Here is a 27969-nt window from a genome sequence, read left to right on the forward strand (position 1 = left end):
TGACCAGCGCCAAATGTAGGCGCGACACAACCGGATTTTAGCGAACTACTATCATCATCATGTCATCAAAGCAGAGAGAGAGAGAAAGATAAAGGTCGCGAGCTCTCGGGTTAGGGCGCGTGACCATCTCGCGTGCTGGCGTTCTTAGCTAGTCATCAGTGGCTGATCGATCCTAAATGAAAGGCGTTCTCATCGGCATGTCAGGTAAACCTATTTGTCGCTGCCATAGACGCCACAGCGTGAGGGTGCCTGCTTTGCACAGTGGTGTGATATGCCTCTTATTCTGCTTCCTGTTTCAGATGCGAGCTGGCATTTCGTCCATCTCTGTTCCGCGGCCGCCATTCCTCGAGATTGGAGACAAAGGGCAGAGTCCACGTGTGGTCGGTCTCGTCTCAGCAGCCAGGTAAGCCGTGAACCCAAGTGGCCTTAGATTCTCGCGGGGCTCCGAGACAACTGCCTCGACGCTCAATGGCCATCGAGTGGGCTGCAGTTGCCTCCCATCAGCGTTCAATTTGCACTATGCCGACTACATGCCCGGCTAGAGTTGGAACCCTAACAGGCAAGGTGCCTTTTTTTATCAGTAATGATCACATTCATTGTTTCTGCTGTGCCGCAGTGCACAGGCCCGGAAATAAATTAACTCGTCGTCAATAGCAGATGTAAGCATGGAATGCTTTTAGGACGTCTGATAAATGGTGGTAGCCGCACTCGGGTTGTGAGGAGGCTTCGTCATCAGCCATTTTTGTAAGCTGGGCCCCGCGCGCGGCTTCTTTCGCTGCTCGTGCCCAGCAAACCAAAAACCTCCCAGGGACGTCTAGCTTAGTGCACTGCACGGGGGCCCGGCCAGGCCCGCTGGCCGGGCTGGGCCGGGACATGCCTGTTTTGCCGGGCCTGGGCCGGGCCCGGGCCTGAAGTTCCGGGCCCGGGCCGGGCTCGGGCTTAAAGCTGCGGTCCCGAGCCGGGCTTGGGTCCTTACAGAAACGGCTGGTGTCCGACTATTCATTCACTATTTGCAGTTTTGAAGTACACAACTGCGGCATTGGAGCAGCGACACGGATGAGCTGCGGGTTATAGTACGCACTGAGAAAAAAAAAACAGCTTTATTCATTGATTTATTTATTTCCTTACTTCCACGCCGCAGTGGCTTAGTGATCAAGTCGCTTGATTACTGAGCCGGGGAACCAGGGTTTGCTCCTAGCGTCGGCGGCCGCATTTTTATTTAAGCGGCAAGCAGGACATTAAGCCATGTGCTTTGTAGTATCATTGCTCGTTGGAGGAACCCAGATGTTCGAAATGATCCGGAGCCCTCTGCTTCGGTATCTCTCACAGCCTGACTCCCCTTGGGCCCTTAAGCCCGAAAAACGTATCTTCTATTTTAGAGCTATATATTTTACACGTGTGAGAAAATTCACAAACTAAAGCGCGTTTGGTTTTTTTTTGATCAGCTGAATGGAACGTCTCGTAAATGAAATAGCCACAGAAGCTCGCGAGAGTTTGTAAATCTCATCTCATAACCACATCTACCCCTCCTTGCTTCTTCAGCCTGGTTGTCATGACAAGTGTTCTGCCCTGTAAGTTATCACGTGGTTCGCGCGTTATCTTCTGCTCCACTAGTAAGAGTAAAATTCAACCCGTCTTAATTGGCCATTTATCGTTCGTCATCCCAAAACATATCTACACACTATTAGAAATGCATTTGGGAAGAACATATTAGTTTAGGACGCTTATGGTCTTCAAACACACACCGTGAAGTACTCTATCCTTTTAGCTTTTCGTTTCTGCTGAAAGGCGACAGTTCGGCTATGAGTTCAACCTATGAGATCGCGTTCACTAAAAAATGTCATCCCACTGCTTGCTAGGCAGCTTTAATGTTTTGTACTTCGCAGGCGGCTGAATATAACTGATTAAAATCATGGGGGAATGCAAATTAGTCTATTACGCGCGTATGGAGCAATTTTTTTAGTTGGCGCTCGGAACTTCCTAGTTTATCTTTACGCACTACACGAGATCACTGTTCAAAAGACGGGCCTGGCGAGCACTACTCTTAAACACTTCATTCTGGAGTAAAAAGAGGCAACTTTCTGCAAGCCAAACTGTGGTTTCAGAACCTTTGTCTGCCAGTTTCTTATCGGTTAATAGCAGTATACTTGCTCAGAGTGAGCAGTATACATCAAGCGTTACTGTGAAATGTGCCGGGCCGGGCCCGGGCTGGGCTTCACTTCGAGATTCACGGGCCGGGCCGGGCTCGCTAGAGCGATAATTTAGCGGGCCTGGGCCGGGCTTGAAGCCGCGGGCCTGGGCCGGGCTCGGGCTTCAAGTCTCGGGCTTCAACTCGGGCTTCAAGTCTCGGGCCCGGGCCGGGCTTGGGCCTCAAATTGAGGCCCGTGCAGTGCTCTAGTCTAGCTAGACGTTTCTGAGAGGTGTTTGGTTTGCTGGGGTACGTGGTATGTAGCGGCCCGCGTGACGTGCGCGAGGTGGCGCCAGCACGCACTGCGCGGAACGGTGGGGCTTCCACCGTTCAGTGCACACAAGCGCCGCGTGCTGGTGCCCTCTGCTGTTCTTTGGCACGTATCCAGTACTAGTCACGAAGGTCGCTACAGGTGCTTAAAGGGCCACTGACCACCCTTTTCTACCTTTTTGGTAGTGAGGCGTCCCTGGAATGTGCGGCCACAAATATTTTTTGAAAAGACTCATTAATAGCGAAGTTATAGCCAGTGCAATCATGCTACTTCACCATGCTCATTTTTGTCTGTCCCCTCCCCGAGATTTTGAAGTGATAGCTTCACTACTAGAGGTCTCAGGCTAAGATTGCAGTGCGTTGCCGATTACCTTCAAGGCTCAGCCAATGTCAAACCTTCAATTGATAAGTTTAGAGAACTGGTGGAAGGTCAGTGGTCAAGCAGTTGGACAGGTCAAGTCAAGGTCAAGCCGGGGACATCAAGATCATGTCAAGGTCAGCCTAAATTTGGTCACATGACTTAGGCTTGCCGAGGAGCTGAAACGCGGCATTTACGTAATAGGGCATGATGTCACGCCATCTTTAACCAAATACATGACTGAAGGAGTGCCGGCATGCCTAGGAATAAGTCGACATGCAATGGTCACGTGCTAGGCAGTATGTCATGGTCTCCTGAACCGAGTACATAATGGAAGTAGCACCGGCACGCCTGGCACGAAGTCCACATGAGGTGTTCACTTGCTTGGCTGTGACGTCATGCATTCAGGTGAACATAAATAGCAGCTGCAGAGTCGCCTAGCAGTCAGAGCCATGGAGTCCGGTGCTGAAGAAGGGTTGGTATTTTCCAGACTAAACCATCGTGAAGCTGCCGCTTCTCACTCGGTTTAACCAAAGCTAAAGCACTGTTAATTTTTCTCTCTCGTGCCTCGTTGAGTAGGCTCCCCAAGAGAAATTCACCCTTCCTGTTCCGATGTTAGCGGGAGCCATGGTGTCTGGTGGAGTACATCTCATTTCTACATCATGGCCCCACCCTAAAAAGAATTCTTTTCTTGCTTTTTACTACCAGGATAATTCATCATGGGGGGGGGTCTCCCAATACCCTCTCTATATTGCTCCTTGGGTCTCTTCGCGGTGTTTCGTCGAGTTTTTTTTCTTCCTCCTTCCTCGTGCCAGCCTCTTTCAGCCGAAGCTGAAGGGGGCTGTTCATTGCCTGAAGTAGCCTTGGATCGTGGACGCAGTCATCGGAAGGACATAGTTATTCGCAAGCCTCTGTATCCTTGACCATTGTGTCCAGAAGGCTGATGCGTTGGAGCCAGATACGACTCAAGGCATAATAATAGATCGTGGTTCGACTCCAGTCGCTGCGTGCGCATCCAACGAAGAAACAGCGTTGTCACATTTTATCCGCACACTGAACGATAGAGAGACGCGATCAGCTCGACCACCTCAGCAAATTAGCGAGTACATCTTTTCATATATCTGTTTTTGTCAGTGACATCCCCAGTTAGCCTCCTTTTCATGCATGTATGTTTTTTCTTTTTATGAGGCCTCCGCACAGTTTTACGACCGGAGGGGCGGGAGTCACGTTTGTTCAAAATGCACGGCGAACCATCGGGCACCATCCGGCCTTTCTTGGAAATGCACGTTTGCGCTTCTCTGTTTGTGTTTGTGTGTTCTATGTGTTTGTGTCGTTTCTCTGCTCCTAAGTTCCTGTCTTTCAACGGAGCTGAGAAAAACCAGAACAATGGCAGTGCAGACAATGTGTGCGGAACGGTCGAGTGTGCAAGCGAGGGAGGTCTACAACACACGGCACATGCACAGGACACACTGAGGCATACATGAACTGGCATCAGTAACTAAAAACCTTGTTTTGAGAGGAGGGGCTTGCATGCGTGTGCGAAAACAGAAGGCGTAACGGAAATAGTGCGCACAATGAGCAGACGATGCGATGAACCTTCGCCCATCAGTCAGGACAACGCACCAATGGAATGCCTTTCACAAAGGTTTTCAAGATGACGTCAGCTTGAAGGCTCTGGAGCCAGAGTAGAGGATGAGGATGTTTGCGTCTCAAAGGAAAGAGCGAACGGGCTTTGATTTGAATTTTTACAGCTTTTTGGGGCATGCATGGCTCTAGTAATTTGCACAGGGGATCTTTGATTCATCTATGCACTGGGCTTGTTTAAAATGTCCAGACCCCTGGTCAGTGGCTGTAAAGCGCAGCAGCGTGCAGCTGCTTCTCTTCTTCGTGCAGGCAGCGCGTGCAAAGTTGCTCACTGCATTTGTAGGGTCATTTTTGCTGTTTGAAGCGCTATAGTGCTTGCCTTCTCTACAGACACCTCCGCGAACAATCGCGGTGCAGAACGGGCAGATAACAAGGAAATAGACACAAAGCACCTGATCCTCACTTTCAATACCAGCACACTGCCTGAAAGCATTGAAGCTGGTTATCTGAAAGTAAATGTAAGACCATATATACCCAACCCACGAAGATGTTTTAACTGTCAGAGATTCGGCCATGACTCACAGAGTTGTCACGGCCGCAAAACTTGCGCAAAATGCTCGTCAAAGGAACACCAATCTGAAGAATGTGTTGCTACACCGCGGTGTGCAAACTGTGAAGGAGACCATGCTGCCTACTCCAGAGCTTGTCCTTCTTGGAAGAAAGAAAAGGAAATAATTACTCTCAAGACTACGGCAAACATTTCTTTCAAGGAAGCAAGAAGGCGATATGCTCAAACGAACACATTCTCTTTCAGTGCAAAAACAAACTTCGCTGATGTGGTGCGTGGGCGCGGCACACCACACCAGGCTTCGGCACTTGTCCAGGCCACACGCAGTGTGCCTGTGGCGGGGCCACCCGCGCCCCCATGTGGAGTAGCTAGCGCTACTCTGCAAACCCCAAAGGAGGCAACGCAGACCCCCGGGTCGGCGGGCCTCAAGACCTCTTCCCACAGGTCGAGGTCAAACTCGAAAATCAACATACCTCCTGCACGGTCGTCCAGCGCCTCCACAGAGGCGATGGACACGACCCAGGACAGCTCCGTGCCGTCCACGTCGGACGGTCGGCGGAGCTTCCTGGATCGGTCAAAAAAAGACAGGCCCCGAGTCACGGGGCCATCGACAACTTGATCTACCTTTTCACCCTATAGAAACACAAAATTAAGATGACTTTCATAATACAATGGAACTGTAGAGGACTTCTAAAGAACTACAGTGATATAAAAGACATACTAGGAGCGCACGCTCCTGTTGCCTTATGTCTACAAGAGACAAATTTAGGTCCCAAAAAAAATAACTTTCTTACGAATTATACTGTTTTCCGCTGCGATCGAGAGCAGGCGAGCAGGCTGTCGGGAGGCGTAGCCATCATAGTGAAAAACGGTGTCCCAGCTCGAGAGCTTAAACTAAAAACAAGACTCGAAGCTGTCGCAGCCACTCTGCTTACATATAAAACCATTACAGTATGCTCTCTATATATCGATCCACACCTTAAGGTAACACTTCATGATTTAGAGGTTCTTGTAGACCAGCTACCAGAGCCATACCTGTTAGTTGGAGACTTTAATGCGCATTCATGCTTTTGGGGAAGCAAAAAAACTGACGTTAGAGGCCATCTTATTGAGGATTTTATTCTATGCAGTAGCATCTGTTTACTTAACTCGGGTAAACCCACGTACTGCTCTCCAACCTCAGGGAAAATGAGTGTTTTAGATTTGTCTTTTAGTTCACCGTCTGATTTTAGCGATTTTAACTGGAGTGTTTTAGACAATCCATATGGAAGCGATCATCTCCCTGTCATAATAAGTCTCTCATCGTCACCAACAGTCGTTCCCACGAAACCACGGCGTTGGAAGCTACATTTAGCTAACTGGGAATTGTTTAGGAAAATGTCCAATTTGGAGGATATAATTTTAGAAAATCATACCATAGATGAAATAAATGAAATGGTCACAACATGCATTCTTTCTGCCGCGCACCTATCAATTCTGAAATCCTCAGGAGTGGTCCGCCAGAACCACAAATTGTGGTACACAGAAGAATGCAAACAGGCTAAAAAACAACAAAATAAAGCATGGAGAGTATTTCGCAGATATTCCACACACGAGAACCTTATGATTTTCAAAAAGGCAAGAGCGCAAGCGCGGTATATTCGGCGCAAGGCCGAGAAAACATCATGGCAAGCTTATGTCTCTTCTATAAACAGCTCAACCACATCAAAACAAATGTGGGAGCAGGTGCGAAAACTAAGCGGCAGGTACTCACCCTTCACAATCCCCCTTTTAACAACACCTGGTACACAAACAAGTATAGATGAACAGGCTGACATACTAGGACAACATTTCTCTGACGTTTCAAGCTTTTCACACTACACACAGTCATTCTTAAAACACAAAAACACAACTGAAAAGCAGAAACTTCCGACTGGCAGTACAAATGAAACGTACAATACATTATTTACAATTCAGGAGATCCAAAACGTACTGTCCTCCGGTAAACGGACAGCACCTGGCCCGGATGATGTACATTATGAAATGCTTGCTCACCTGTCCAAAGCTGCAGTAGGGGCACTTTCGCAATTTTTCAACAAAATATGGATGTCCGGAAAGATGCCAAAGGCTTGGAAAAAAGCAGTTATCGTACCGTTCTTAAAACCTGAAAAACCGCCCACCTCCCCTAATAGTTATAGGCCGATAGCTCTTACAAGTTGTATAGCAAAATCATTTGAAAGTGTGCTCAACGTTAGGCTCATGTTCATTCTTGAATCACGTGAACTCCTTGACATGCACCAGTGCGGATTTAAAAAAGGATGTTCGACAACTGACCATCTCGTCCGCTTAGAAACCACAGTTCGAGAGGCGTTCATACATCAACAACACTGTCTGGCAGTCTTCTTTGACATGGAGAAGGCGTACGATACTACATGGAGATATGGGATTCTACGCGACTTAGCAGATCTTGGCATCCGGGGTAGGATGTTGAACTGCCTGAAGGATTTCCTGTCAGACCGGTCTTTTCAGGTGCGCTTGGGTGCTACCCTTTCGAAGAGCTTTGTCCAGGAGAATGGGGTACCGCAGGGCTGTATCTTAAGTACTACACTTTTTGTCGTGAAAATGAATTCTATAGCGAAAATAATTCCCAGCTCCATTATGTATTCCGTGTATGTCGACGACCTTCAGATTGCTTGCACGTCCTCCAGCCTGTCAACGTATGAGAGGCAGGTACAACTCACATTAAACAAGCTAGCAATCTGGGCTGACAAAAATGGGTTCAAGTTCTCTCCACAGAAAACAGTAGCTGTTGCTTTCTCGCTTAAAAGAGGCTTGCAGATCTATCCAAACTTACACCTAAATGGAGCCGCACTACCGGTAAAACAAGAGCATAAATTTTTAGGAATAACATTTGATAAAAAACTTACATTTCTGCCGCACATAAACAACTTGAAAGTAAAGGCCTCCCGTGCAATGAATATCCTTAAAGTACTCTCAAGGAAACGCTGGGGATCTGACAGAGCATGCCTCCTTCACATCTACCGTTCTCTAGTGCGCTCATGTCTCCCATAATGGGAGTATAGTGTACGGCTCGGCAAGGCCTTCATATCTATAAAGATTAGACCCAGTTCATAATCTAGGTATCCGCCTTTCTTGTGGAGCATACAGAACGTCTCCGGTAATGAGCCTTCATGTTGAAGCAAATGAGCCATCACTAGAAGATAGAAGAAAAGCACTTACATGCTCATACATTCTTAGAATTAGGTCGCGAACAAAACACGTGTGTTATTCAATCGTCACAACATGTCCTTCTCGAATAATATTTACAAATAAGCTCCAAGCAATCAGGCCTTTGCTAATGCGGTTTGAGGAGATCTGCCGAGAACTTGACTTATCAGAAACATTACCAAATGTTGCAGAACGTTGCGACGCATTTCCCCCTTGGTACAGTTTTCCATCGGTCTGTGATATAAGTCTTACACAGTTCAACAAGAGACAAACTCCACCAGAACACATCATATAAGAGTTCCTTACATTAAAGGAAAAATATGATAGCTACACCGCGTTCTACACAGACGGATCGAAAACTACAGGTTATGTTGGAAGTGCAGTAGTGGAAGGGAACTGGGAAAAAATAGTAAGGCTTCCTCAGTGTGCATCAGTTTTTACAGCCGAGTGTTATGCTCTGTTTCTTGTTACGGAGAAAATAATAAGCGACAACATTGAAAACAGTATTATCTACACAGACTCCCTCAGTGTACTGAAAGCACTACAGTCCAGAAATGCAGTCATGCCATCAATAGGTAAGGTCTTCCATAACATAACAAGGATCGTAACACAAGGGCATAACATAAAATTATGTTGGGTTCCAAGCCCTGTTGGAATTGATGGTAATGAGAGAGCGGACGCATGCGCTGCTCAAGCCCACAACAAGGAAATACAGAAAATAAGCATGCCACAAAATGATTGCATGAAGCTAGTTCAGAGCAGACTGAGGAAAAAATGGCAGAGCATATGGAATAGTCAGATAAATAACAAGCTACACTTAATAAAACCAATATTAAGAGAATGGAAATCATGCACACATCAGGAACGCTTTTTTTAAGTTATTTTATGTCGTTTACGTATTGGACACACGCACCTTACCCACAACTTTCTACTAACAAAACAAGACAAACCTACCTGTGAAAAATGCGGAGATGAACTCACAGTAACTCATATTTTAATCTCATGCATAGAACTTGAAACACTCAGAAACAAGTTTTTTACCCCGTTTTACAACCAACACATCCCTTTTCATCCATCATTGATTTTAGGTGAAGTAGCTCTTATTGATAAGTCAAGTGTTTTTAACTTTTTAAAAGAAGCCAATGTACTAGAAAAACTCTAAATTTTTACCCTGTGCTTTACAATTTATTGACGCACCTCAGCCACCCTCCCATCGCGAGAAGACGGCTGAGGTCACTATTACATGTGTTGGGGACCTCGAGATCCTTGCACAGCCAAGGATGGCTGCTGAGGTTGCCAACCCTTTTTGAAGCATTTACCATAAGTCTCTTCTAAAATTTTGTCATATTTTTACTAAGTTGCACGAGATAACTTTTTAGGCCCTTTACACCGCCGTTCATTTAGACTTTTGTATAGCATCTATCTCGAATTTTCTATACCCGGAGCTTGGCGCATGATAGCCTTAGTCACTTATGCGCCAATAAACTCAACTCAACTCAACCCTCTTCTTCGTGCAGGCAGCGCATGCAAAGTTGCTCACTGCATTTGTAGGGTCCCTCTTGCTGTTTGAAGCGCTATAGTGCTTGCCGGCTCTACAGACACCTCCGCGAACAATCGCGGTGCAGAACGGGCAGATGAAAAATTAAGATATCTAATCCCCAGCGCGAGAGGCTATCAGTTGGAAGTCGCAGTTTGGGAGACTTTTCCAGTGTGATTCCAATCTGCAATCAGGATTAGCTCTCTGAATCTGCGAAGGAGCGAGATATCCTTCTGCACGTAATAACTAAAGGGATTAATTCAAATTGCACATTGAAACACAACTACGATTCTGCAGAGCAAGACAAGCTGCTCCATATCATTGATTTGAATATGCTATAAGGCATGAGGAAACAATGCTGCTGTGATTTATGACTGACTACTGCATAGTGCAACACAAAGCACACGGGAAATAAAGGTAGACTGGATAAGCGCCATTAGCCTTGGATAACGCTTGTCCTTTCTTCCTTTGTGTTTTGTGCTTTGTGTTGCGCCATGCAGTAGCCCATCTTATATTATGAGCCAACTACCCCCTAAACAATGGTTACCGTGCTGCTCTGTTTCCCCCCCCCCCCCCCCCCCCCGCTGGTTGGAATCCTGCTCGGGGCTGCAGGTTTTCTCCTGGAAGGTTTTCAAGGAAGAATTCACCAGGGGGACAGTCTGTGCAGTGGAGTCTCCTTGATTGTTATTCTCCTTTGTACCATTCGTGCGCTTTGTTTCAAGACAGAGCCATTCGGACGGAAACTTTCGTAATATTCCGTAAAAGTTAGGCTTCAGGCCCTCCTTCGAGTTTGGCACATGGTTCGTCCTCATTTTTGGTGCCGGTTCATTGCAGTTCTCGGACGATATTCGCCTGGGAATTGGAAGTAACAGCATTCAGTGTTATTTCGTACTATGCGCGCATCGACTGAATCGCTTAGACATGGCCTCTATGCAGGGTGTTTCACTTGAGGCTTTCCACAATTCTTAAATTCGGCTTTTTGAGTTAGATCACCTTTTTTCGGCATAGCATTGTCAGCAATGTAGTACATCAGAATACAGCTAAGACGTGCTAACTAGCAGGCTGGTTAATTAATATTGAAAACTATTACTGTTAGGATCCTTAACCTTTGAGAGGCATGTAGCCGGCCGTAAGTAATATCCATATCAGTTTTTATAATTTTGGAAACTGAGGTACCCTTGGCACTCTGGCCCAACAAATTTTGGCTATTTCTATGAGTTACTTGCACTGGAGAGGTTGCTTTGCCCTGCAAGCTTCTCGAAAGCTATGTAGCCAAAATTTGCCCCCAAAATTCGATGAGCCACAGTGCCGAGGGTAACCCCGTTTTAAAAATTCTAAACACTGATATGTATATTACGGTGGGCTACACGCTTCTTAATAAATGAGCCAAACTGTAGTAGATGAAAAGTTAACTTTTAAATATTAGCTAACCAGCCTGCTAGTTAGTACATCTTATCTGTATTCTGATATACTACACCGCTGACAATGCTATGCCAAAAAAAGTGCTGTTCTAAGTGAAAAGACCTATAAATTGTGGCCAGACAACATGCTGCCGAGACCATTTTTGGTGTGTTCATTTAATCCACGCTCAACGACTTTCCCTTTCAGTGATTTTATAAAAAGAGTCAGTACCGTACCTATATGCCATGAAGCTTGCCCCTATAGCGACATGCGACAGGAGCAGCAAGGTTTCGAGTTTTGCGCCGCATTTGTCGAGCCGGTTTACTTTTCATTTTGCTACCAGAACAAAGCAGCGTTCCACATAACTTTCCTACTCGCATGAAATCCAGAGAAGCAAAAGTGTCGTGCACCAGCTGTCAGACGCGCAGCTCTGTGTGCATGAAAATGACGTGGCAAGCACTCCATGAACAGGAGGAAACTGCAGGGTCATGAGGTAACAGTCACAAGGCAACGAGGTCACGAGATCAAAAGTTGTTACAACAAACATGGGAGCCCATGGCACTGGTGCAGGCAGTACAGTAACAACTCCAGGTAGAATGAGCTGGCACTTTGAAACTGACATTTTGCCAGTGTAGCCGCTGCTGTGCCTCAGTGGTTATGGACTCTGCTGCGGATCTGAAAGACACTGGTTCAGTTCTGGTGGCAGCAGTCACGTTTCGATGGAGGCAAAATGCTAGACCCATATACTGTGCAATGTCAGTGCACGTTAGAGAACCCCCAGGCGGTCGAAATCATCCTAGGCCCTCCACCACGGCATCCTCATAGCTTGAGTCTCTTTTGGATGGTAAACCTCATAATTCATAGACCATTTGTCTGTTTAGGCGTGCCACGTGGAACCGCAGAGCCAATATCATTGCCAACAAAACTACGTGGAGAGCCCTCGGGAATGATGCGCTCGTGATGGATTCCGCTTTCAAACTGGTTTATTCCCAATAGTTAGCACTGGAATAGAGAAGCTAAGGAAACACAGTGTAGTTAAAGAGTGAATGCTGTATGAATGGGTTAGTAAAATAACCGAATCTAATACAACTTGAATGTATCTGTGTATGATAGGTCCTTCTGGGATTATCTGTTCAAAAAGAATATTTGCATGGAAAAATGAAGCGCTATAGGTGGCGCAACAAGTCAGGGACATAAAACTCTAGCTGTCTGAAGATGCAGCACTGATATCCAGCCGTGTACACAAATGACAAAGTGAGGATTCACTCTATGACTGTTATGTTATACTCATAAGAAAATTACTGTTGGCTGCTGAAGATGACATGCCAACAAACTAGTGGAAATTGTCACTTGTTGAGAGGGATGAGAGTTTCAACTTTATGCCCCCGATATTGGGCATGAAGGCAATCTGAAAAGATGTTATGTACGAGTATTATGAACTCCACACAAATGGAATGGACCGCGTATTAACGCGGAGCCCTTCTCCTCGCTGGACGACTTTTTCCAGCATGCAGAGAAATCGCGGGAGCGTGCAGTGTGGCGCCGGAGTGTGCTGTTTTTAAAACAATTGTTGAAAAAAACTGATGTTCCAAATTCGAATTTTGTGCCAATAATCTGGAAAGTACTGAAGAACCTGAGAACAGGTTAGAATCATTTCGAATGATATTGAACTTGGACTATTGATTCGCTCAACAAAGCTAATAGGAGAAAATTCGATTGGCTCCTTGAAAATTTCGGCTTATTTGCACAGAGCAAAAAACAAGAAAACCGCGCTAAAAAAAAGACCTATAGGGAAGGGTTGCAGGAATGGCGCCTTGATGGCGGTATGTTCCATTTGTGAGATATTGCAAGCCAACCACCCTTAACCTTGGTTTGCCGGGTGTCGTGTTGTCGCTTTTGGCTCTGTACGGCTTGGGTGCTTATTTTGCACATGTTTTACCATCTTCGTCTGTTCGCTCTGAGGGTACGCTGTTATATTTTGAACATGCTGCGCACTGCAGGCTGGAGCTTGTTTGCAGATGCAAAGGTGTAGATGTTGCCGATCACTTGTGGTTTGCTGCAGTCATTCCTGACAACACCTCGCCACTCCATCAAGCTTGGAAATCAAAGAATGCGTGTTTCGGGGAATTATGCCACTCCCTAAATTATCAGCGTTCAAAAAAAAATCCCACAATGCTCAGCAACAACGATGCATGATTGGACTGCATTCCAACCCAGTGTTTCGAGGACTCCTTCAGAAGGTCGAGATCTAGCACGTGGAGTAGTATGCTGTTACAAGTTAATGCACATCGTATAATGGCGATGACGATGGGCAGCTATTGGGCAGTTTCGGTTTGCACTCGAATCCAACGCGCATGCGATTTTGAGACGTATTTTCCCCGAAAAAAGGTGCGCGTTGGAATTGGGTAAATACGGTACTATATGTATATGTATAATGCTTCTACGCAAGAAAATGCACTGCCACAAGATGACTTCCGCGCACCATCTTCCATCTTAGAGCAAAACTGTGGGGAAGCAGTCTTGTGGGAGTGCGTTTTCTTGCTTGTACGGAAAAGACTGAGCGCCGTCACGCCTGCGCTGGCTCAGAGACCTGACACGGTCAGACCTTGGCATTCCGCACTTGGCAGATCTTGGCATTGGCTCTGTGAAAGGCTACTTTATTCATTGTTTTCATGTAACATGTTTTTTTAGGCGCACTTTCGTTAAGATGAACTTCTGATAAGAGAAATTTTGTGGCTCTTTCCAGTTCTTATTCATGAATGCCTACTGTATTGTGCTCAGGTTTTTCCCGAGGTAAACTAGGAGGGCACTCTGGAGGCCGTAAAGCTGGCATGATGCATTTCTCGTGAACATTCTCGCTCTTTGCGAAGCTTCAGCCTGGCGTAGCTGTGAGAATGCTTCCCGTTGCCCCCACTCCTTTGTGGTGGCCTGTAAAGATGCCACACTGAATGGCACTTGCTGGAAGGGCCACAAGTCAATGAGTGGATGGTGGTAGTGTGGGCAGTGGCAGCAGTGAAGTCTGTGGGGTGAAGTGTTTTGCAACACCTTACGTATTGTGCTGTACAGTGCATTTTAGCGAGGAAGTTCGTATCATTAATATTCTCTTTTACTTGGGAGGGTCTCACCTCTCATGCTGCTGGTACTGTTGGTTATTTCCAGCTCAGTGGAGGCGCGAGACAGTACCACCAGGTCTCTGCTGCTTCCATCGCCTCCCTCTGTGCTGACCCGGGCCCGGGCAGGCCCTCTGGTGCGCTTTGCGCTGAGGCATCGCCTGAGCACCGTGGAGACCGCCTCCTCGAGCATCCACAGCACCACTGCCATGGTGAGTTGGATGCGGACCTCTTTACATCATCTTTGTAATGCAGGTTAAGTGTTGGTAAGCGCTGTACTGTTGGAATGAAATTGGGATGACTGAATGCGTCAGCGTACTGCACCTGTTGGTTTAGTATTTAATTGCATGCAAAGACCTGCGTGCCAAATTTTAGTTGTTTGGTTGATATCTTTGGCTGATTGATGCCCGCCGGTCACTGAGATGCAACAATTGCAAAATCGGGTTCTTTTTTTGCCTGGTCATTTTCCAGATGGGAGGGGAACAGTGCTAATACTTTAAGTGTTGCTCAGGTCACCCTTACATGCTCCAAATGCAGATGTTGGAGCTCTTTTCAGTGACCACCCTGCGTTCAACATGCTGGCTTTGAGAAATATTGCCGTTGGTGCAAGTTCTTGATGATTCAAACTGATATCTTCACGTTTTGGTCCTGCAGGCTAAGTGAACAGTTTAGGTGGCCAACTAGGTTTTCAGTGCACCAACATTTGCTCAGTGTTTGCGTTGAGAGAAATGTGTTCCTTCAAGGGCAGCTATTGAACCTGGCAATAAAAAAAATGCAAGCCAACTGCAGATATGGGGCGATTTGTTTTTTTTTTTTTCAGACTTTATTGGTGGTGGCTGCATGCATGTGTCATTGTTCGAATGTGTGTGAGCAGGCGAACAAAGGACCGAAGAAAACTGCCCGTGCATTGTCTGTGTGCAGGAGCCTCTAATGGAGGAGAGCCTCCTTGTGGATGCCAGGCAGCCGGCACTCATCGACGCGAGATTTGGGGCTTTTACTGCCACCATGGTCTCAGCTCGATGGGATGGTAAGTTTTTTTTTTTCCTGCTTTCACAATTGTTGCCGTCGCAGCCAAAGGACATACACTGTAATAGCCTCGGTTCAGGTAGCCATGCCTAAATGTTTTTCTTCTTTCCTTTCCACCTTGCCATCAGGCTATTTTTTTATTAGGGGCATGCAAAAATTAAGTTTTCCACAATGAATATGAAGAAAAAAATAACTCCGAATAACGAAGCTAATATCAGTTCAGTGAGAAATATCTCCAAATATGATACTGCGCCCCCCTTTTATTTTACTTATAAAAATAGAATATGGTCATTGCACCTGCAAAATTTGAGATTCTGAGCGCCCAGCCCACCACAGAATGCGACAGTATAGAATGCACACTAACGATAATTTAACGTAATAGTTCAAATCTCCCGTCGTTTTTTTTATTTGTTGCATGGTTTGCCCGCTGGAAGATGTTCATCGCTATCTCAAAACTGCCTTGCACCACGCTTGGCACTCCTTCGCTTCACTATGTGGGAGTTCTGGGTCCATCTTGCGCTTCCCTCACACGTGGTCGGCGTTCTTATTCAGTGTCGGATCACATTGCCTCCTCTCCCAACTTGCCCCTGCTTTGCCATCGTGAACGCCTGCATTCTCGCATGACTGCTGGTTCAACTTGGGAGCCGTACGTGCGCATCACCGCTGTCGTTGGCTCCCGCGAAGGACCTGGCTTGGGCTCCGTCGCTTGTCGGGGCACTCCCTATGTCAGAGGCTCACACTGATGCAGTCCCGCATGGAGGTGGCATAACGTCATACTTTCAGTCCACCAACTGGGGCCCTATCGCACCAATGGTCCGGCTCCTCCTCAGAGAGCACCGGATCCTCTTTATGGTTGGGCGGGGGCGCAAGCAGCGCGCTGCGTGCAACACTTGCGCTGCTTTTTGGGCCGACGAGCTCCTTATGCTTCGTGTAATTAACAAAACCACACTGACTCGGCACCATATAAAAAAGACTTGTTGTCCACAGAATTGTATACGATGTACTTGATTAGACAGCATAGCAGTATCCAACCTGCAATTTGATCGTGCAAAATGAAATCCATAGAACGATACCTGACTGGCAACTAAAAATAACGTGATGACTGGTAAACCTCGTTAATTCGCTGTTCAAAGGACAGAAAGAAGTACCCAGGTTATCCACAGGCTGAATTATAAAATGCCCTTGTGGCCCCCGCCTTTCCCAAAAAAAGAAAAAAACTGCCGAAGATGTGGTAAAGCCTTATCAGGCAGTTCCATTGTGCAAATGCATGTAAGCTGGTGAAGAGCGCCCTGTTTCGGAGTGCTGTTCCGCACGTTGATGGAGCAGCTGCGCAAGTCCGCTGGCGCTAAGCCACAATCAGAGTTTAAGGCTTCACACATAGCCTCGGTTTTTCAGCTTTGCTACCGAAGTAGTGCTTTCACATTAAAAGAAACGACCAACGGCACGCCAGTCTGTGTCCAAAAGTGGCATGGAGCTGGGTTTGGATGATCGGCGAATGTAAGGCCGACAGCTGCCATAGCCGCACGCGAGCGGCCAAGCGCTGAAACCAAAACTATGCGGGGAGACTATTTTTTGGCCTAGCTACAGAGACTCTCCGGCAGTTTTCTTGCCTGTCGTTATGCGCACTTATAAAAGATGCGCAGGTTACAATGCACCTTGCAGTAGGCAGAATTTTTACAGTGTTGCTTGCCCCATTGTAGCGCCAATTGCCCCATTGGGAGCCTCGTGCAAATATGTGTGAGTGGATTTGCCCGAATATTGCGGTTGACCGAAACAAGATGGCGAAGCTCACACTAAGAGAGTTATGAAGGCAACAGGATCAATTCCATGGGAGCGGGTGTGAAGTATGGAACACATTATAGAAGGATGCAAAAAAAAAAAGTGTGCATTCTCGTAGGGATTGTTTGAAGTGAGTAGTAGGCAGTCTTGTTCGCATCGTGTGCTATATGTGGGGAAGCCCACTTATGAAATTTCATGACATCAAGCCCAGCAGCGTCTGATTGTGATCGGGTCACGCGATATACGACAAAGAAAGTAAACGGAATCTACATATTGTTTTCCTGGCACTTCAAACTCGATTGCCGGGTAGTTTGCTTCGATACTGCGGATTTGCCATAGTCGAATTTATGAAAGTCTGCATGGTATGCGGTCGCTGGAGAATATTCAGAAAGTCTCTAATATCAGTGCCTTTAATATGAATATAAGCTGAATACCAAATACATGTATTCGAATGTTAGCACACCCCTACTTATCATTTATATGTGCAACCTTTTGAGAAGAGGTTTATTGGTCAGTAGGTACTTTGGCAGGTGTAACAAGCCGCACAGTGTACTGCCTTTTTCAGTGCACAGCAGAGTGTAAACAATCCTAGCATCGCCTTCGTAGAGGGCCGGTTTTTGCGCTCCTCGACACCGTAAGATGTTGTGGAGCAAGACACTTTGCGCAGCTCTGGTTGTAAAGGCTGGCAACAGCTGCTCATTTTATAGTTTTCAAAGCAGTTCATCTCTTGACCACCTACAATGCACTCATTGCTTTCTGCAACTGCATAGCCACCATCTGAGGCGGTCATCTTACGTCATCAATGCACGCAGCTGAGCCAAAGAGCTTGGAATAAGACTAGCTGGTTTTGGATGCTTGGGTCGATGGTGGGCTGTAATGATTTGTTTTCTTCTCTGTTGTTTTTCTCAATTTCCTGCGCAGAAATTAAGCACTGCTGTCCTGACTGTACCGCGATAGAATTGCAATTATGAATTCCTTTTTTTGATGATGCAATGAAACCTGTACGCCTGTTTCATTGCCATCAGACTTTTAACACTTCTCCATCTTGGCACCTGGCAATTTTCCAGACTAGTATTGAGATTCCGGATCAAAACTAAATGATCCGGTTCAATGGTCCAATCTCTTATTGTTACAAACTACGGGACTAAATAACACTCGCACACAGTGTCCACCAATAGTGCCCATGGTTCGTGCCCCAAGACAGCACTGACTGTCCCTGGTACTGCGTTCATCCCTGTTTTCAGCAATGGCCGCAAATCATAGCACGGAACTAATGCATGGCAATATATGCAGTAGATGAAAAGTGCTAATCTGTTGATTTGTAAAGTGGAGGCGACTTGGCACTGTTTACTACTATATGTATATGTATAATGCTTCCACACAACAAAGTGCAGTGCCACAAGATGACTTCCGTGCACCATCTTCCATCTTGGAGCAAAACTGTGGGGAAGCAGTCTTGTGGGAGTGTGTTTTCTTGCTTGTACGGAAAAGACTGGGCGCCGTCACGCCTGCGCTGGCTCAGAGACTTGACACGGTCAGACCTTGGCATTGCGCACTTGGCAGATCTTGGCAGTGGCTCTGTGAAAGGCTACTTTATTCATTGTTTTCATGTAACATGTATTTTAGGCACACTTCCGTTAAGATGAACTTCTGATAAGACAAATTTTGTTGCTCCTTCAAGTTTGTATTCATGAACGCCTAGTGTATTGTGCTCAGGTTTTTCCCCAGGGTAAACTAGGAGGGCACTCTGGAAGCTGTAAAGCTGGGATGATGCATTTCTCCTGAACATTCTCGCTCCTTGCGAAGCTTCAGCCTCGCACAGCTGTGAGAGCGCTTCCCGTTGCCCCCACTCTTTTGTGATGGCCATAAAGATGTCACAGGGAATGGCATTTGCTGGAAGGGCCACAAGTCAATGAGTAGATGGTGGTAGTGTGTGCAGTGGGAGCAGTGAAGTCTGTGGGGTGTGAAGTGTTTGGAACACCTTACGTATTGTGCTGTACAGTGCATTTTAGCGAGGAAGTTCCTATCACTAATATTCTCTTTTACTTAGGAGGGTCTCGCCTCTCATGCTGCTGGTACTGTTGGTTGTTTCCAGCTCCAGTGGAGGCGCAGGACATTACCACCACGTCTCCGCTTTTGCCATCGCCTCCATCTGTGCTGACCCGGGCCCGGGGTAGCCCTCTGGCGCGCTTCGCGCTGAGGCATCGCCTAAGCACAGTGATGGAGTGCTCGGAGAAGACCGCCTCCTCGAGCATCCACAGCACCACTGCCATGGTGAGTTGGATGCAGACCTCTTTACATCATCTTTGTAATGCAGGTTTATCGTTGGTAAGCGCTGTACTGTTGGAATGAAATTGGGATGACTGAATGCGTCAGCGCACTGCACCTGTTGGTTTAGTATTTAATTGCATGCAAAGACCTGCGTGCCAAATTTTAGTTGTTTGGTTGATATCTTTGGCTTATTGATGCCCGCCGGTCACTGAGATGCAACAATTGCAAAATCGGGGTCTTTATTTTTTTGCGTGGTCATTTTCCAGATGGGAGGGGAACAGTGCTAATATTTTCAGTGTTGCTCAGGTCACCCTTACATGCTCCAAATGCAGATGTTGGAGCTCTTTTCAGTGACCACCCTGCGCTCAACATGCTGGCTTTGAGAAATATTGCCGTTGGTGCAAGTTCTTGATGATTCAAAATTATATCTTCACGTTTTGGTCCTGCAAGCTAAGTGAACAGTTTAGGTGGCCAACAGGGTTTTCAGGGCACCAACATTTCCTCAGTGTTTGCATTGAGAGAAATGTGTTCCTTCAAGGGCAGCTATTGAACCTGGCAATAAAAAAATGCAAGCCAACTGCAGATATGGGGCGATTTGTTTTGTTTTTTTCAGACTTTGTTGGTGGTGTCTGCATGCATGTGTCATTGTTCGAATGTGTGTGAGCAGGCGAGCAAAGGACCGAAGAAAACTGCCCGTGCATTGTCTGTGTGCAGGTGCCTATAATGGAGGAGAGCCTCCTCGTGGATGCCAGGCAGCCGGCACTCATCGACGCGAGATTTGGGGCTTTTACTGCCACCATGGTCTCAGCTCGATGGGATGGTAAGTTTTTTTTTTTCCTGCTTTCACAATTGTTGCCGTCGCAGCCAAAGGACATACACTGTAATAGCCTCGGTTCAGGTAGCCATGCCTCAATCTTTTTTTTGCTTTCCTTTCCACCTTGCCATCAGGCTATTTTTTTATTAGGGGCATGCAAAAATTAAGTTTTCCACAATGAATATGAAGAAAAAAATAACTCCGAATAACGAAGCTAATATCAGTTCAGTGAGAAATATCTCCAAATATGATACTGCGCCCCCCTTTTTTTTTACTTATAAAAATAGAATATGGTCATTGCACCTGCAAAATTTGAGATATTCTGAGCGCCCAGCCCACCACAGAATGCGATAGTATAGAATGCACACTAACGATAATTTAACGTAATAGTTCAAATCTCCCGTCGTTTTTTTTATTTGTTGCATGGTTTGCCCGCTGGAAGATGTTCATCGCTATCTCAAAACTGCCTTGCACCACGCTTGGCACTCCTTCGCTTCACTATGTGGGAGTTCTGGGTCCATCTTGCGCTTCCCTCACACGTGGTCGGCGTTCTTATTCAGTGTCGGATCACATTGCCTCCTCTCCCAACTTGCCCCTGCTTTGCCATCGTGAACGCCTGCATTCTCGCATGACTGCTGGTTCAACTTGGGAGCCGTGGTGCGCATCACCACTGTCGTTGGCTCCCGCGAAGGACCTGGCTTGGGCTCCGTCGCTTGTCGGGGCACTCCCTATGTCAGAGGCTCACACTGATGCAGTCCCGCATGGAGGTGGCATAACGTCATACTTTCAGTCCACCAACTGGGGCCCTATCGCACCAATGGTCCGGCTCCTCCTCAGAGAGCACCGGATCCTCTTTATGGTTGGGCGGGGGCGCAAGCAGCGCGCTGCGTGCAACACTTGCGCTGCTTTTTGGGCCGACGAGCTCCTTATGCTTCGTGTAATTAACAAAACCACACTGACTCGGCACCATATAAAAAAGTCTTGTTGTCCACAGAATTGTATACGATGTACTTGATTAGACAGCATAGCAGTATCCAACCTGCAATTTGATCGTGCAAAATGAAATCCATAGAACGATACCTGACTGGCAACTAAAAATAACGTGATGACTGGTAAACCTCGTTAATTCGCTGTTCAAAGGACAGAAAGAAGTACCCAGGTTATCCACAGGCTGAATTATAAAATGCCCTTGTGGCCCCCGCCTTTCCCAAAAAAAGAAAAAAACTGCCGAAGATGTGGTAAAGCCTTATCAGGCAGTTCCATTGTGCAAATGCATGTAAGCTGGTGAAGAGCGCCCTGTTTCGGAGTGCTGTTCCGCACGTTGCTGGAGCAGCTGCGCAAGTCCGCTGGCGCTAAGCCACAATCAGAGTTTAAGGCTTAACACATAGCCTCGGTTTTTCAGCTTTGCTAGCGAAGTAGTGCTTTCACATTAAAAGAAACGACCAGCGGCACGCCAGTCTGTGTCCAAAAGTGGCATGGAGCTGGGTTTGGATCGGCGAATGTAAGGCCAACAGCTGCCATCGCCGCACGCGAGCGGCAAAGCGCTGAAACCAAAACTATGCGGGGAGACTATTTTTTGGCCTAGCTACAGAGACTCTCCGGCAGTTTTCTTGCCTGTCATTATGCGCACTTATAAAAGGCGCGCAGGTTACAATGTACCTTGCAGTAGGCAGAATTTTTACAGTGTTGCTTGCCCCGTTGTAGCGCCAATTGCCCCGTTGGGAGCCTCGTGCAAATATCTGAGTGGACTTGCCCGAATATTGCGGTTGACCGAAACAAGATGGCGAAGCTCACACGAAGAGAGTTATGAAGGCAACAGGATGAATTCCATGGGAGCGGGTGTGAAGTATGGAACACATTATAGAAGGATGCAACAAAAAAAAAAGTGTGCATTCTCGTTGGGATTGTTTGAAGTGAGTAGTAGGCAGTCTTGTTCGCATCGTGTGCTATATGTGGGGATGCCCACTTATGAAATTTCATGACATAAAGCCCAGCAGCATCTGGTTGTGATCGGGTCACGCGATATACGACAAAGAAAGTAAACGGAAGCTACATATTGTTTTCCTGGCACTTCAAACTCGATTGCCAGGTAGTTTGCTTCGATACTGCGGATTTGCCATAGTCGAATTTATGAAAGTCTGCATGGTATGCGGTCGCTGGAGAATATTCAGAAAGTCTCTAATATCAGTGCCTTTATTATGAATATAAGCTGAATACCAAATACATGTATTCGAATGTTAGCACACCCCTACTTATCATTTATATGTGCAACCTTTTGAGAAGAGGTTTATTGGTCAGTAGGTACTTTGGCAGATGTAACAAGCCGCACAGTGTACTGCCTTTTTCAGTGTACAGCAGAGTGTAAACAATCCTAGCATCGCCTTCGTAGAGGGCCGGTTTTTGCGCTCCTCGACACCGTAAGATGTTGTGGAGCAAGACACTTTGCGCAGCTCTGGTTGTAAAGGCTGGCAACAGCTGCTCATTTTATAGTTTTCAAAGCAGTTCATCTCTTGACCACCTACAATGCACTCATTGCTTTCTGCAACTGCATAGCCACCATTTGTGGCGGTCATCTTACGTCATCAATGCACGCAGCTGAGCCAAAGAGCTTGGAATAAGACTAGCTGGTTTTGGATGCTTGGGTCGATGGTGGGCTGTAATGATTTGTTTTCTTCTCTGTTGTTTTTCTCAATTTCCTGCGCAGAAATTAAGCACTGCTGTCCTGACTGTACCGCGATAGAATTGCAATTATGAATTCCTTTTTTTGATGATGCAATGAAACCTGTACGCCTGTTTCATTGCCATCAGACTTTTAACACTTCTCCATCTTGGCACCTGGCAATTTTCCAGACTAGTATTGAGATTCCAGATCAAAACTAAATGATCCGGTTCAATGGTCCAATCTCTTATTGTTACAAACTACGGGACTAAATAACACTCGCACACTGTGTCCACCAATAGTGCCCATGGTTCGTGCCCCAAGACAGCACTGACTGTCCCTGGTACTGCGTTCATCCCTGTTTTCAGCAATGGCCGCAAATCATAGCACGGAACTAATGCATGGCAATATATGCAGTAGATGAAAAGTGCTAATCTGTTGATTTGTAAAGTGGAGGCGACTTGGCACTGTTTACTACTATATGTATATGTATAATGCTTCCACACAACAAAGTGCAGTGCCACAAGATGACTTCCGTGCACCATCTTCCATCTTGGAGCAAAACTGTGGGGAAGCAGTCTTGTGGGAGTGTGTTTTCTTGCTTGTACGGAAAAGACTGGGCGCCGTCACGCCTGCGCTGGCTCAGAGACTTGACACGGTCAGACCTTGGCATTGCGCACTTGGCAGATCTTGGCAGTGGCTCTGTGAAAGGCTACTTTATTCATTGTTTTCATGTAACATGTATTTTAGGCACACTTCCGTTAAGATGAACTTCTGATAAGACAAATTTTGTTGCTCCTTCAAGTTTGTATTCATGAACGCCTAGTGTATTGTGCTCAGGTTTTTCCCCAGGGTAAACTAGGAGGGCACTCTGGAAGCTGTAAAGCTGGGATGATGCATTTCTCCTGAACATTCTCGCTCCTTGCGAAGCTTCAGCCTCGCACAGCTGTGAGAACGCTTCCCGTTGCCCCCACTCTTTTGTGATGGCCATAAAGATGTCACAGGGAATGGCATTTGCTGGAAGGGCCACAAGTCAATGAGTAGATGGTGGTAGTGTGTGCAGTGGGAGCAGTGAAGTCTGTGGGGTGAAGTGTTTGGAACACCTTACGTATTGTGCTGTACAGTGCATTTTAGCGAGGAAGTTCGTATCATTAATATTCTCTTTTACTTAGGAGGGTCTCGCCTCTCATGCTGCTGGTACTGTCGGTTGTTTCCAGCTCCAGTGGAGGCGCAGGACAATACCACCACGTCCCCGCTACTTCCATCGCCTCCATCTGTGCTTACCCGGGCCCGGGGTAGCCCTCTGGCGCGCTTCGCGCTGAGGCATCGCCTAAGCACAGTGATGGAGTGCTCGGAGGAGACCGCCTCGTCGAGCATCCACAGCACCACTGCCATGGTGAGTTGGATGCAGACCTCTTTACATCATCTTTGTAATGCAGGTTTATCGTTGGTAAGCGCTGTACTGTTGGAATGAAATTGGGATGACTGAATGCGTCAGTGCACTGCACCTGTTGGTTTAGTATTTAATTGCATGCAAAGACCTGCGTGCCAAATTTTAGTTGTTTGGTTGATATCTTTGGCTTATTGATGCCCACCGGGCACTGAGATGCAGCAATTGCAAAATCGGGGTCTTTATTTTTTTGCGTGGTCATTTTCCAGATGGGAGGGGAACAGTGCTAATATTTTCAGTGTTGCTCAGGTCACCCTTACATGCTCCAAATGCAGATGTTGGAGCTCTTTTCAGTGACCACCCTGCGTTCAACATGCTGGCCCAACCCAACACAACAAACAATACGACGTACACCTCAGGTCGCGCAGAATAGTGTCCATCATGCGCTTCAAAGTGCCGGAGCGTTATAGAGGCTGAAAGACATGACGGTAAATTCATACAGGCCATCAGTGGTCACAAATGTGGTTTTTGGCCAATCTTCGGCTGCTATGGGGGCCTGCCTGTACCCAGAGCGTAAATCGAGAAGAGTTCCGCCCCTTGTAGGCAGTCTAGAGCGTCATCAATACACAGAAGAGGTTAAAACGTCTTTCGGCGTTATCTTATTCAGGCAGCGGTACTGAATGAAAAATTCATCTTTCTTCTCCACGAGTACCACGGTGGGCACCCGTGGATTGTAAGAGGCCTGAATCACGCTGCTCTGAATCATGGTTTCAACCTGGTTTTAATAACACGGCGCTCAGTGCGGAGACACAGTATGGGCGCTGACGCAGAGGGGCATGACCATTCGCTTTGATGTGGTGGGTGACAGTCGACGTGCGGCTTAAAGCGGGTTGGTGTGAATCGAAGGAGAAACGAAATTGATAAATTGATGAAACAGCGCAAGAAGTTGAGTACGTTGTGGGGCGGGAAGAGTTGCATCGATGGAGTGAAGACGAGGGACTGCGAATTGTCATTCTCATCCCGATGGAGAATGAAATCAATGAGCTGCACGGTTCCGAGACACTACCGCAACTCATGGCGGAAGGATACGCACAGACGTATTGGTCACAAACAACGCGATAAGTCCAGCTGAGAGGGTGAGTATAGCGTAAGGTAGGGGCGTGCAGTGACTTTAAAAAGTATGTTACCGTCGCAAAGGAAGTCACAAATTGTGGGCACAAGAACAGGAGAGCACGCAGGTAGGTGAATGTCTTCGGCAACGACGGCTTTGGGAGAAGCAGCAGAAGGGGCAGCAGCCGACAAGTAATCGCTGAGCACAAAGAACCCCTGTTCAGCATGCGTTATGGCGCGACAGAAAGACCCAACCCAAAATTATGTCATGAAAACAGGTTGGCAAAGTGGCGAATTCGATTGTGCACAGAACATTTTGAATAATGACTCTGGCAGTGCGCGTCGCTAACGGCTCAATAGGCTGCGTGCTTGCCATGTGCAGCGAGAATCCAGATAGGGGTGGCATCACTCTTTGCAAGGAATGGCAAAAGGTTCTGGCTATTGCAGAAACTGCGGCACCGGTACCAGCGAGCGCCAACACATAAACAACCTCCATAAAAACTTTGATGAGATTGTCGAGAAAGAAATGAGGCTTTTGACATTTCGCTGGCGGTGAAGTTCTCGCCTCAGGAACTGCGGCATCTACCGTATATACTCGCGCAATGAACCCACTCGCATAATGACCCCCCGCCCCTATTTTCTCCTCGAAAAATGAGATTTTTTTTTTTCTCGTGTAAAAGCTGCATGCCGATCTTCAGGGCCATATTGGAGCTTGCTCGCGTTATCTCGGCGTCATTGGCCGGCACTGCTGACGATAACAAAGTCAACAGATCGCGACATGATGCAGCCAGCTTCTTTTAATGCGAGATTTGCCGGCGTGGTAGCCCTTCACTACGGCTCTTCTTCCCTTCGCTCACAGCGCAGCTCGGGTAACCTCCTAGTGAGAGGGGCAATTGCCGCATCTTTCCTTTATCATAACCGCATGATTATTATTGTCTAATGCGAGAGAAACGCCGGAGACACGAGCGCAGGTGACACGGAAACGAAACTTGGCGACCGCGCGCTTTTGCCGAGGATGATGATGATCTTAAATGATCTGGTTGCTTAGCGCCATCTGTCAAACTCAAAACAAAACCTTGCTCATAGAGAAATCATCCATTGCAATCCATCCAGGATTGTATTGCAAACGCGTACTATTATATTGCCTTCATCATGTTGTTTTGACCTCCTTTCCTTTTCTTCTCTTTGCAGAGAGAGGAGCTCCTTGCTGATCGCATGTGGGGGCTTTCTTGCTTTGTTTGTGGAGTGTGAAAGTATATTTATGACGCAATTCGATATTAATGATTATGCCTGAAATAATAAAATAATGAGTACAGGTGTCAACAACAACAGTATGCCTGGTGGTGTTCTTTCCAGCATGGGTGGCTACTAGTATTCGCTGTGATTTAGTGCTATTGGTGTTTTTAGTTGGCTGGGCGGAATTTTCTACAACAAAAGTCTTTTGGTTGAGTCATTCTTTCTGGCCATTGTTTTTATATCTTCTGTCAGAATGTTCTATTGGCTTACACTTTATTTTATCTTACAAATAAATTCATGATTGGTATTAAAGGCAAAGCATCAATTTTTGTTATGGTATGATTTATGGTGTGGCATGGTATGGTAAAGCTGCATATGTACCTACGACAGCCGTAGTGGAGGGCTCCAGATTATTTTAAACCACTTGGGGTTCTTTAATGTGCTCAGACATCGCACAGCCCATTGGCGTCTTTTGCATTTTGCCTTCATCGAAATGCTGGTGCCAGGATTCAGTCCCGTGCCCTTGGGCCACTAGGCCATCGCAGTGGGTACGAAAATTTTACTGCTCGCTTTCTTTGGAACAGTGGTGACGTCACAAATAGGGCTGAGGTTACATGGGGCATACAAGAACTACTGCTTCGAAGTTTTAATTTGCTCTCCTCTTGTATCAGCCTACCCTAGGAGACTGGAAAATGGAGAGTTGGCTAACAGTTACGGCATTGCAGTTCTCTTGTGCTTCACACAACCACATTCCTACTTGTGACATAGTCTCAGTTCAGCTGCTGAAACCAAAACCCGAATTGGATTGGAGAAGAAATTCAGTTATAAATTATTGGCAGGTATGGGCAAATTCTACAATGTGATGCATGTTTACTAATGTTTTACAGACCATTCCAGAGAAAATACTTGATGCCGTACATTTCCTTGAAGGCTCCTCCTCTTCTGAAGCTCGGAGCCAGGGCGATTACTTCTTTTGCAGCGACACCCTACCATTGGAGGTGATCCGGAAATACCTAGCTTGGCTCTTTCCCGGATTTCCTTCAACCTGCCTGATTTTAAAGGTTCACTTGTGCCCCATCATAGCATCTAACACATCACGTTTGGCCTGCTTCTTTACGTGACTAGAGGGGATGGCGTGTGGCGCACACATGGCTTGCTGAATGTTGGGAGCGTCACGCTAATGTGTCATGGGTCACCCCTGTCTGGTCACAAGTGCTAGTGTCGTCCCTTCCAGCATGCTAGAAATGCTAGGAGCAGGTAAGTCCTTGAAACAAATGTTATTCTTGGCTGCCTTTCCCCATCAGACAAGTAAATTCAGCCATGTGCAGCCTACTTCCGCCATCTGCCGGCAGTGGCAGCAGCAGGGTGCGTAACTTATTGGGAAGGGGTACAAAAACGTGAACAAAAGCACCTGCAAAAAATGCTTCGGGGATTTGTATAACATACACTTAGATGAGGAAT

At 46.7% G+C, this 27969-nt stretch overlaps 1 protein-coding gene across 1 annotated transcript; it reads left to right on the forward strand.

Annotated features, from left to right (window-relative positions):
* The first annotated feature begins 68 nt into the window (after positions 1 to 68).
* On the forward strand, positions 69 to 26455 carry LOC149354874 (uncharacterized). The gene is made up of 7 exons (XM_089583541.1): positions 69 to 204; positions 300 to 403; positions 14273 to 14435; positions 15145 to 15250; positions 19124 to 19302; positions 20014 to 20119; positions 23990 to 26455. Exons 2-7 carry the CDS (start codon positions 300 to 302, stop codon positions 24244 to 24246), a joined length of 915 nt encoding a protein of 304 aa, XP_089439667.1. The 5' UTR covers positions 69 to 204; the 3' UTR covers positions 24247 to 26455.
* The last annotated feature ends 1514 nt before the right edge of the window (positions 26456 to 27969 follow it).

The sequence above is a fragment of the Amblyomma mixtum genome, chromosome 3, assembly GCF_055824585.1.
Source record: "Amblyomma mixtum isolate Tamu chromosome 3, ASM5582458v1, whole genome shotgun sequence".
Lineage (NCBI taxonomy): Eukaryota > Metazoa > Arthropoda > Arachnida > Ixodida > Ixodidae > Amblyomma > Amblyomma mixtum.

What these genes read in the sequence shown, in the direction of transcription:
- LOC149354874 (XM_089583541.1), top strand. Translation starts at nt 300, where the DNA reads ATGCGAGCTGGCATTTCGTCCATCTCTGTTCCGCGGCCGCCATTCCTC. An exon ending in TCCACAGCACCACTGCCATG is followed by an intron (nt 19,303 to 20,013) that starts GTGAGTTGGATG and finishes GTCTGTGTGCAG; the next exon opens with GTGCCTATAATGGAGGAGAG. An exon ending in GGTCTCAGCTCGATGGGATG is followed by an intron (nt 20,120 to 23,989) that starts GTAAGTTTTTTT and finishes GGTTGTTTCCAG; the next exon opens with CTCCAGTGGAGGCGCAGGAC.